The sequence below is a fragment of the Taudactylus pleione genome, unplaced genomic scaffold (genome assembly GCF_031769625.1).
Source record: "Taudactylus pleione unplaced genomic scaffold, aTauple2 ptg000068l, whole genome shotgun sequence".
Classification (NCBI taxonomy): domain Eukaryota; kingdom Metazoa; phylum Chordata; class Amphibia; order Anura; family Myobatrachidae; genus Taudactylus; species Taudactylus pleione.
The window spans coordinates 409,513-421,508 of record NW_028284470.1 but is presented as its reverse complement, the minus strand read 5'-3'; the positions used below and the strand labels follow the sequence as shown (position 1 = coordinate 421,508).

At 48.8% G+C, this 11,996-nt stretch overlaps 1 protein-coding gene across 1 annotated transcript; it reads right to left on the bottom strand.

Moving 5' to 3' along the window:
* Positions 1 to 1,429: 1,429 nt before the first annotated feature.
* Positions 1,430 to 10,974, bottom strand: LOC148534330 (uncharacterized). The gene is made up of 2 exons (XM_088466955.1): positions 10,956 to 10,974; positions 1,430 to 2,220 (listed from the first exon to the last, which is right to left on the bottom strand). The coding sequence occupies exons 1-2, from the start codon at positions 10,972 to 10,974 to the stop codon at positions 1,430 to 1,432; spliced, it is 810 nt and encodes a 269-aa protein (XP_088323081.1).
* Positions 10,975 to 11,996: the final 1,022 nt, after the last annotated feature.

Genomic DNA, 11,996 nt, shown 5'->3' with positions numbered 1-11,996 from the left:
GCTTATAGGATGAGCTGACCACCTGACACAAACCACTCACTCAGCAAACAGGCTGTCATATACCAAAACACCTTGCAGAAACCATCAATCTTATCTATCCTCAATCCTATACAGATTTCGTCTACCATAAGATCTGCATTGGTTTACTGCTTCACAATACCTTAACACCTGATTAGCCTACTTAACTTAAGTTACAAATAAATAAAGACACGGACACCAGAGCTTGGCTAAAAAAGGTCACAGCTTTTTATTTATAAATTAAATTCAATCAACCTAACCAGGGTGGCCAAGAGACGCTGCAACTCAGTTCTAGCTTTCACCTTGATCAATACTCGGAGGACGACTAAACGACCCCCCTTCAAGACGTACTAACGATGCGAGAGTCTCACTTCCCTCCCTGGCCAATCCGAGGTGCTTTCGCACAAAAACAGCACCCGGGTCCCCCCGCAAAGAGAAGGACAAATTCGCCAGGGGCAATGAGGGACAGTGCCCCCACAAAGTTGTCTTACGCCACCTAAAGCCACTGAGTTGCAGCGAACTCCCGCCAAAGCCAGGCCCTAAGGAAAGACTGGCCCGCCACCCAAAAACTACACCAAAAATCAGAATAAATCCTTCACAAACAAACTGGTCCCCAAAGCATTCAAATGTACACCATCATGACGAAGGAACTTCCCAATATCACCAACCAAAAAGCTATGACTCACCAAAATTCCTTAAATTTTTTCCACATGCTTGGCAATCGCAAGATTGGCTTTCTTACGCGCTCTCTCCAAAGCACCATACTTGCGCACTCCCCTCCATGTCACACGAGGCATCATTTCAGACCATACAATCCGAATAGTGGGCCACCGCAAACGGATCTCGTCCATCACTTCACGAATCCTGACAATCAACTCCACACCTTTCAACTGGCCCACATCATTCCCACCAACATGTAAAACCAATATTTTTGGAACTCCCCACTTCGCCACCGATGAAACTATCAGTGCCAAAACAGATGCCACACGCAAGCCCCTTACACCAATCCAACGCACTCTAAACCTGTGAGGCCACAAAACCTGTTTTTGGGACAACACATATTTTTCCGCCCAAAAAATATATGAGTGACCAAGAAGCCACACCTGCCCCTCTTCTTCCGCCAATGCTGTGGAAAAAGAGAGAACCTAACCGTGAGAACCGCACCAAACCCAATACCAACGGACACAACTTTAGTAACACATAGCAACTGACTAGAAGGGATGCAGAACTGGGGAAAACAGGAACCTGAGTGAAGAAGAAAAACCAAAAAACCTGCCTGTGAACCAAATGGGTCAAATCATGGCTAACGGGAGGAAAAATTAAAAATCCCTTCACACCCCCAATTGCTCAACGCTAACCGTTGACCAATTGGCAGGTAAGCAATGTTTTCGGGTTAACGCAGGGTGCGCCCCTATAACTTATCGCAACGCACGTACTTTTTATATGCAGCTGACTTCCAGCGCCCCACCTTCTGAATGTCCTGCACAGATGCCCCTGAGAGGGCCGCACAAGTAGCAGCGCCAATACGAAAAGAGTGCGTGCCATACTCTGAAGGATTCAAACCCAACTCTAACAAACCTTTCTTAAAAACTGCTGCGAATTGAAACTTGGTTAGAGGAGTGCCATCCGCATGAATTAGCCATTGCGCACCCCCACTAGGACGCAAATCCATAAACCTTGCAGCTAACTGAACTGGACAGATGTCTAAATCCTTATTCTTATGAATAGTAACCCATTTCCCCCTGCCTGTTTGATCTGTTTTGGAGAAACGCAGCTTGCAAAGTACTGCTGAGTCACGAAAAACAATGTCTTTTAACAAAAGACCAGAAACTGTGGAAGTTTTATTGCTAGACACTACCTCACTAACCCGAAAAGCCTGAAAAAATGCTACCGCAAAAGCAAGCCTAAAAAGATAAGTTTCATACGAATCAACCGCTATCTTTCCCATTGAAGTCAACAAGCCAGACAAAAGCTGCAAATCAACTGGCCGGCGAGAGTCTGAACGTGCTGGCGACCCCTTAGCCCAACCCCTCAAAGCCTTCACTAACACGAAAGCCTTGGTGGGATCATGTAAACCTTTTAATTTGCAGAAAAAGGAGATACCAGCAAGCGCGGAAGCTATAAACGCTCTAGATCTGCCCTGCTGATATCTAAACCAAACAAAAGATGAAATCAACTGTTCCGGAGACTTACCCTCCACGTCTGGGAGAGCACAATGCGTGCACCAATCCCGCCAAGCGGCTGAGTAAGCCCGGAAAGTCGATGGAGCAAGCGACTTTAACGCCAAACCTTCTAAGCCGGCCTGATAATCTGCCACACAAACGAGGGGCATACCAAACCAACGTTAGAAGCCGACGGCACAAGCGCCCGGAAGCGATCAAATTGAAATCGGGACAGCGCGTCTGCAATGTCATTACACACCCCTGGCACATGCTTCGCCCTGAATCTAATATTAAAATCCAAGCAGCGCAAAACTAAATGTCGGAGCAAACGCAAAACTAAATGTGAAGACGAACGCTGGTTGTTGATGGCATGAACCACACCCAAATTGTTGCACCAAAATACTACATGACAGTTGCTCAGTCGCACGGACCAAAGTTCAACTGATACGACAATTGGAAAAAGTTCCAGCAGCAACAAGTTATCCGTCAAACCCTCCTCGCGCCAAGCTATCGGCCACGGAGCCGCGCACCATTCCCCATTGAAAAAGGCCCCAAAACCGGATGATCCGGCCGCATACGGAAAAAGTTGCAACGAACTGTTCGCTAATGGAGGCGAAGGCCAAATGCGTTCGCCATTAAAGTGTATCAAAAACCTATTCCACACGCGAAGATCCTCCTTTATCTCCGCGGACAGGCGAATGTAGTGATGCGGCCGAACCACGCCAGCTGTTGCCCTCTCCAATATTCTACAAAAGACCCTACCCACTGGAATAATACGGCAAGCAAAATTTAAAGAGCCGAGGAGAGACTGAACTCTACGTAACCTAACCGAATCTTCTGCTAAGCAGACCTCAATAAGACCACGCAGTTTCTCAACCTTATCAATGGGAAGTCTACAACAGCCCTCCAACGTATCTATCTCAATTCCCAAATAAGATAAACAAACAGACGGACCCTCTGTCTTCTCATTAGCAACGGGAACACCTAAAACTCTAAATAAGGACTGCGCAGAAAAAAGGAGGTCAGCACAAACGTCACTTCTTCCTGGACCAATAAAGAGAAAATCATCTAAATAGTGTGCTATGCCCGTTTGTCCGGTCCCGGCATGTAGACACCACTGAAGAAAGGAGCTGAATTTCTCAAAATAGGCACAGGAAACCGCGCAGCCCATAGGTAAACACATCTACAAAATAACCCGAATCTAACCTAAAACCCAGAAATCTCATGGCCTCAGGATGCATTGGTAATAAACGAAAAGCTGATTCTATATCTAATTTAGCCAACAAAGCGCCATGTCCAAAACTACGAACTAAATTCAAGGTATCGTCAAATGATTGGTAAACGACCCTACGACTATTCTCTGGTATGGCATCATTAACAGAACCTCCCTGCGGATATGAAAGATGTTGAATCAACCGAAACTTGCCCGGCACTTTTTTAGGAACTACGCCCACTGGAGCAATACAGAGATTATGCAAGGGAGGACAAGGAAAAGGACCCTCCATCCTCCCCAGCAAAACCTCCGCACGCACTTTAACCCTCAATTCCCCGGGAAAATCCCTGGCAGAGCGCAAATTCTGGGATGCCCAAACTATCAACTGCCTGTCAATGGGTAAATGAAAACCTACTGAAAAACCTTCGTAAAGAAAAAGTGCATCCTCTCTACATGGGTATAAATGTAACCATCTAATAAGAGAATCTAAACAGACTGGAGAACAAGCCTTAACTAGCACTCTTGAGGCCCTCGGCACGGTCCTGGGAAATACCTCCTGCCCCACGTCGACAGTCCTTGGCCGGATGCTCACCTCCGCAGAGACGACAGGAGTGGCGAAAGCGACACCCCGACCCCCTAGTACATTTGGAGTCGTTATAGGCGAAGCATTTCCCTCTCCCCACTCCTGTCGACCCCTGTCTGTTGGCAGCATAGCTTTTCCGAGGAGGCGCACCGTCCAAGGGAGGCCGACGCTGTTGAGAGACCTCTAACCATACCTCAACATCCTTAACCCCGAAAGGAATAACTGAAGAACCGTCATGTTTTTTCCTAAATTGTGAATCATATTCACGCCATGCCAAGTTACGAGACCTGACGAACATGTCGAGCACTAAAAATAGATACCTGAGAACAGAGCCGGATTTAGACCTCATGGGGCCCTAGGCAAAATACTAGTTTGGGGCCCCCCCTCTCTCAAACAATCCATAGCACTATATGGGGGGAATTAATTTCAACGTGACTTGAATAGCGCCGGGAGCGAGCTCCCTGAGACATTCAATTCAGTGTGCTGTGTGGTCGGAGAATGCCGGTTATCGCACTTATTGCTCCTTAACAAGGGCGTTAAGGCACGTTAACGGCATTCTCTGACCAAAGTGCTGGGCGCGCGGCTGTTAGCGCAGCGCTAAGCAGAAAAACACTTTGGTTGGATTTCTCCTCGCATCCCCAGGAGGGTGCGAGAAGAAATCCTTAGCGCGCCCAAACAGCACGGTGAATTGAACAGCTGCAGGAGCTCCCTCCCACAGTTATTCAACATCGCGTTGAATTTAATTCCCCCCTATGTGAGTTCCTGATTCATGCCCTTACATAATTTTTTTGTTTTTCCTCCTTATAATCAACTTTTTAAAGCTTAAAACATTAAAATGGAATATGAAAACACAGTGCAAAAAGAATGTGCATATATAATATGTGTGTGTGTTTATATTAGGGGTGAGCGGGTTCGGATTTCTGAAATCCGAACCCCCCCGAGCCCCCCCGATCCGAGTCCGATCTGAATCAGGCTCGACTTTTCCCGCCTGACTCGGATCTGAAATCGAGGCAAAACGTCATCATCCCGCCTTCCGAGTCTCGCAGGTTTTGGATCCTATATAAGGTACCCGCGTCGGCGCCATTTTCTCACTCGGCTGTGGACAGTGAAGAGGGAGGGTGGGAGTTAGGGCTGTGTAGTGTAGTGTAGTGTAGTGCTGCTGTTGTCCACTACTTCAAAGTCCATAGGGGCTGGCTGTGTTGTGCTGTGCTGCTGTTGTTAATAGGGGCTGTGTCCACTACTTCAAAGTCCATAAGGGCTGGCTGGCCTGTGTTGTGCAGTCAGTTCTCCATAGGGGCTGTGTCCACTCCAAAGTCCTGTGCAGTGTCCCAGTCCTAAAGGGGTGCTGTAGTGTTGTCCAGGGGGTGCTCTGTCCATCAGGGGTGCTCCCCCCAAGTGCTAAAAAAATAATATATTTTCTGTGTTTGTGAATTGTGTGCGCAGTAGCCGGACGTGCATCAACAAAGTAGTGCCAAGCGTGCACCTGTGTCATAAGTAAAGGGCCGGCTGGCTTGACCGTTAAGGATGCTGTAACCCCCGAAAGTACACTCCAGTCCAAACCAAAAAAAAATTATTTTCTGTGTTTGTGAATTGTGTGCGCAGTAGCCGCATGTGCATCAACAAAGTAGTGCCAAGCGTGCGCCTGTGTCATAAGTAAAGGGCCGGCTGGCTTGACCGTTAAGGGTGCTGTAACCCCGGAAAGTACACTCCAGTCCATCCAAACCAAAAATAAAATTATTTTCTGTGTTTGTGAATTGTGTGCGCAGTAGCCGCACGTGCATCAGCAAAGTAGTGCCAAGCGTGCGCCTGTGTCATAAGTAAAGCGCCGGCTGGCTTGACCGTTAAGGGTGCTGTAACCCCTGAAAGTACACTCCAGTCCAAACCCCAAAAAAAATTATTTTCTGTGTTTGTGAATTGTGTGCGCAGTAGCCGCATGTGCATCAACAAAGTAGTGCCAAGCGTGCGCCTGTGTCATAAGTAAAGGGCCGGCTGGCCTGACCGTTAAAGGGTGCTGTAACCCCCAAAGTACACTCCAGTCCAAACCAAAAAAAAAATTATTTTCTGTGTTTGTGAATTGTGTGCACAGTAGCCGCACGTGCATCAACAAAGTAGTGCCAAGCGTGCGCCTGTGTCATAAGTAAAGGGCCGGCTGGCTTGACCGTTAAGGGTGCTGTAACCCCCGAAAGTACACTCCAGTCCAAACCAAAAAAAAAAATATTTTCTGTGTTTGTGAATTGTGTGCGCAGTAGCCGCATGTGCATCAACAAAGTAGTGCCAAGCGTGCGCCTGTGTCATAAGTAAAGGGCCGGCTGGCTTGACCGTTAAGGGTGCTGTAACCCCCGAAAGTAAACTCCAGTCCAAACCAAAAAAAAAATTATTTTCTGTGTTTGTGAATTGTGTGCGCAGTAGCCGCACGTGCATCAACAAAGTAGTGCCAAGCGTGCGCCTGTGTCATAAGTAAAGGGCCGGCTGGCTTGACCATTAAAGGGTGCTGTAACCCCCAAAGTAAACTCCAGTCCAAACCAAAAATAAAATGATTTTCTGTGTTTGTGAATTGTGTGCGCAGTAGCCGCATGTGCATCAACAAAGTAGTGCCAAGCGTGCGCCTGTGTCATAAGTAAAGGGCCGGCTGGCTTGACTGTTAAAGGGTGCTGTAACCCCCAAAGTACACTCCAGTCCAAACCAAAAAAAAAATTATTTTCTGTGTTTGTGAATTGTGTGCGCAGTAGCCGCACGTGCATCAACAAAGTAGTGCCAAGCGTGCGCCTGTGTCATAAGTAAAGGGCCGGCTGGCTTGACCGTTAAAGGGTGCTGTAACCCCCGAAAGTACACTCCAGTCCAAACCAAAAAAAAAATTATTTTCTGTGTTTGTGAATTGTGTGCACAGTAGCCGCACGTGCATCAACAAAGTAGTGCCAAGCGTGCGCCTGTGTCATAAGTAAAGGGCCGGCTGGCTTGACCGTTAAAGGGTGCTGTAACCCCCAAAGTACACTCCAGTCCAAACCAAAAAAAAAATTATTTTCTGTGTTTGTGAATAGTGTGCGCAGTAGCCGCACGTGCATCAACAAAGTAGTGCCAAGTGTGCGCCTGTGTCATAAGTAAAGGGCCGGCTGGCTTGACCGTTAAAGGGTGCTGTAACCCCCGAAAGTACAGTCCAGTCCAAACCAAAAAAAAAATTATTTTCTGTGTTTGTGAATTGTGTGCGCAGTAGCCGCACGTGCATCAACAAAGTAGTGCCAAGCGTGCGCCTGTGTCATAAGTAAAGGGCCGGCTGGCTTGACCATTAAAGGGTGCTGTAACCCCCAAAGTACACTCCAGTCCAAACCAAAAAAAAAATTATTTTCTGTTTGTGAATTGTGTGCGCAGTAGCCGCACGTGCATCAACAAAGTAGTGCCAAGCGTGCGCCTGTGTCATAAGTAAAGGGCCGGCTGGCTAGACCGTTAAAGGGTGCTGTAACCCCCGAAAGTACACTCCAGTCCAAACTAAAAAAAAAAATATTTTCTGTGTTTGTGAATTGTGTGCGCAGTAGCCGCACGTGCATCAACAAAGTAGTGCCAAGCGTGCGCCTGTGTCATAAGTAAAGGGCCGGCTGGCTTGACCGTTAAAGGGTTCTGTAACCCCCAAAGTACACTCCAAACCAAAAAAATATATATTTTCTGTGTTTGTGACTTGTGTGCACTGTGGCTGCACGTGCATCAACAAAGGAGCAGCGCCAAGCGTGCGCCTGTGTCCCATAAGTAAAGAGCCGGCTGGCTCATTTCTTAAAGGGTGGTGTAACCCACAAAGTGCACTACTCTCCAGCAAAAATAAAAAAATATTTTCTGTGTTTGTGTGCGCTTTAGCCGCACGTATATATATCAATATAACATAAATGGAGGACCAAACTTTCTCCGATAAAAATAAAATAGGGAAAGATCAAGAACCACTTCCTCCTAGTGCTGTTGCTGCTGCTGGGAGTTGTTCATCATCCCAGAGAGGAAGTAGGAACATCACTACTTTTACTAAACAATTGACCCTCCAACAGTCCTTAGCGATGAGGATGAAGTACGACAGCAGTCATCCTGAAGCAAAACGTATAACTGAGGCCTTGACTGCTATGTTGGTGTTAGACGTGCGTCCGGTATCCGACATTAGTGCAGTGGGATTTAGACAATTGATGGAGGTAGTGTGTCCTCGGTTCCAAATCCCATCTAGATTCCACCTGCATCCTCAAAGCAGCAGCGACAAGCGTGCATCTGTCTGTTAAAGGGTGGTGACACCCTCACAGTGTGCTACACAAACAATTAAAATATTGTTCTTTTTTTTTCGGTCTTTGTGAAATGTGTGGGCTGTAGCCGCACCTGCATCCTTAAAGCAGCAGCGACAAGCGTGCGTCTGTCTGTTAAAGGGTGGTGTAACTCTCAAAGTGCTCCAAAAAATAAAAAACTATTTTTTTAATGTGTTTGTGACTTGTGTGCGATGTAGCCACACTTGCATCCTCAAAGCAGCAGCGACAAGCGTGCGTCTGTCTGTTAAAGGGTGGTGACACCCTCAAAGTGTGCTACACAAACAATAAAAATATTCTTCTTCTTTTTTCTGTCTTTGTGAATTGTGTGGGCTGTAGCCGCACCTGCATCCTTAAAGCAGCAGCGACAAGCGTGCTTCTGTCTGTTAAAGGGTGGTGACACCCTCAAACACGAAAAGTGGCCGGTGCACACCCCTAGTTTATATATATATATATATATATATATATGCACACATACATACATACATACATACATACACACACATATATATATATATATATATATATATATATATATAACCAAGGGGCATTGTAAAAACTGTGCATATATCCAGTAGGTGTCAATAGGTTAAGTCTTGACCTAGTGACACCTACTGGATATATGCACGGTTTTTACAATGTCACTAGATGAGAAAAAAAAAATATATATATAATTATTCCCATTGAGATGGATGCATATTTATATATATATATATATATATATATATATATATAGTCGTGTGGTCCAGCTCTCCTGAATGAACACCTAAGTGACACGGTGACCGCACATGTTACTCACAAATACAGACGGATGGTGCAGCACTCCATGCGCTTAATGGATTTTATTAAGCACATGGGGGTAGATGTATTATAGCGGCACTTACCGTGCCACTATAACGCTACCCGCTTCGCCTCTTTACCGAGGCAAAGCAGGAAGCACTACCGATGAGATGTATAAACATCTCATCGGCCGGAGAGGGGGAGCGTTAACTCCCCCCTCCGGCGCTACCCGCTAGAGACAACAGCGCATCAGCCTAGTGCTGATGCGCTGTGTCTCTTCCCGGCCGGCTCCACTGAACATGCGCGGGATCTCGCAAGTATCGCGAGATCCCCGCGTGGAGCCGGCAGCCGCCGCAGCAGGGACAGCGCTGTGGGGATAGGCTAGCGCCAGGCTGTAGCTGTCGCGACAGCTACAGCCGGCCGAACGGTCAGACGTTATGACCGTTCCTACATAGCCCAGACTATCGGCGCTGCTATCTTGTAGATAGCAGCGCCGATAATGACAGGGGCGCATAGCGCCCCTGTCAATTACCGCCCAGACCCCGAAAATACATCAGGGAGAAGCGGTATCAGCGCACATAACGTGCGCTGATACCGCTTCTGGGCTTCGTACATCTACCCCACGGAGTGCTGCACCATCCGTCTGTATATATATATATATATACATAGATATATACATAGATACATACATAGATATATACATAGATACATATATAGATATATATATAGATACATACATATACAGTATATACATATATATATATATATATATATATACACATACATATATATATATATATACACACATACACATACATATATATATATATATACACACATACACTAATATATATATATATATTAGTGTGTATATGGCAGCTTATCAGGGTAATACAGGTCCCTACCTGCCTGGCCTTGGGTGCAGCACTGCTGCTGGTGGGCGGTGGAGTGCCTGGAAGCCTGGCTGCTGGGGCGGGTCACGGCGGGGCTAGCTGGATGAGGGACAGGGCGGCGGGTCCCGCTCAACCTTACATCATGTCACGTGCGGCGGCTAGCGGCCGCGGACACACAACAAGCTCTCTCTCCCAGAGAGCACCGACAGCCGCACGGGACTCTCTGGGAGTGGAGGCGGGACCGTGTGACGTCATGACGTCACGTGGTCCCGCCTCCACTCCCAGAGAGTCTCGCGGAGTGCTCCTCTGGGAGTGCTATAATAAGGGGATTTCTTCAGGCAAAGGGGCCCATCCACGGGCCCCTTTGGTCCCGCCAGGCCCTAGGCGAGCGCCTAGGATTGATAGCAGAAAATCCGGCCCTGCCTGAGAATGTTAACGTGCTCCTGCGCCCTGGTCTCCAAATAACATGTCGCAAATATGAGCATGCCTTTCAACCAAGTATTAAAGCTGCAAAAAGCATCTTCTCCTATGCCTCCCGATTTTTTAGCCTGCGCCAAGCCTTTCCTCATGTCATCTGTGAGTGAAAACAGGTCTACAAATTTCCCTTTGCGAATGTTGCCTTTTACACTTTTCCGTAAGCCTCGTAGCACCACAGTATTCGCGCAATGCACTGTATCTGCCCCTGCCTCCTGCGCTTTTGCCCCTGACTCATCAGACCTCCTAGTCTCGCTACCTGACTTTTTCGCCAGCCGCCGCGCAACCAGTCTAGCAATTTTACGGGGGCGAGCGGGGGAACCAGAAGAGTGAGATGAAGAAGAGTCAGAAGAAGACAAAGGAGTTTCATACTCACCGGAACCAGATGGAAGCGGACCCGCTTCAGCAGACTTCTCCCTTGACGACGCCACAGCTTCGGATACCGGTGCCGAATCTTCCTGTCCCGAAGCAGGCAATGAAAGAACCGCGGACACCTCACCACTTGGACCAACAGATACTTCAAGGCCTGGAACTAAGGAAGACGTGTGAGCCACCGCAGAAACGGACCTGGAAACCTCCGGGACATGGCGACCGGCTTAGGAGGAGGAATGGCTGGCGCCCGTGGAGGAGGCGACAAACTGGGCGGGGGAAAAGCAGAGGCAGTTTGGCCGGAGTGCGTGCTGAAAGAGGAAACTGGGGGCAAAGGCGGTGGCGCGGCCACTGCAGGTGGGTAAACTTGCCAAGCTGGCAGGTAAGGGTACTGAAACTGCGCATGCTGAAAAGCAGGAGGATATGCCGAAGGAGGGGCCGCGAAATGGGGAGAATAAAAGGGGGCAGGAGGAACAGCAACAGAAGATGTCAAAATCGGAGGAGCTACGCCTGAGCTCCAAGAAGTCTGACCCCAAGAAGGGCCTGCCATAGAAAGGGGGGGGGTGCATTAAAGGAGGGTGCCTGGCTGCCGGCTGGGGTGTACCATGGGGGTTGAATAGAAACCGGCACTATGTGCCCAAATGATACTCCAGCGAATGGAGTAGTGGGCAAAGTTGGGGAGCATAAACGCTGCGCTAAACCCCCCGAAAAATGTGAGAAAGTGCCTGGGAGATAGGGAGACCCCGCACCTAAAATGGCCGCCTGAGGCAAGATGGCCGCCGGGCCCGCCGCATGGGCCAGGCCGGCTGGGCCACCGGAAATCAAAGCGGCAGAGGTCGCAGCCGCGGTGGCCACGACACCACCGGACCCAACATGAGGCCAGGACGGGGCTGAGGTCAGATGACCCCCGCTGCTTGAATGGGGCAGACCCGCGGAAAATGCGGCGCGCACGTCACCGACGCCGCCGAGAGCCCCCGCAGGAGCCGCAGGCAAAGCAGGTGTGCAAGGGGACCCCAGCGGCGCCAAAGGAGACACGACGCTGACCAGAGAGAGGGTGAGCGGACAGGGATGCGCAGACCCGTCGCGCGCTGGAGAAGCAGGGGCCGTGATGCTGCCAGAAGAGCTGGCGCCGGGGCGAGGCGGGGATGTAGGCGCGCCAGATGCAGAAGCACGCGGGGAAAGAGTGCAGGCAGAGGAGGGAGCGGACCCAGCAGCCGCTGGGGGGCCGATGTCAAGCGG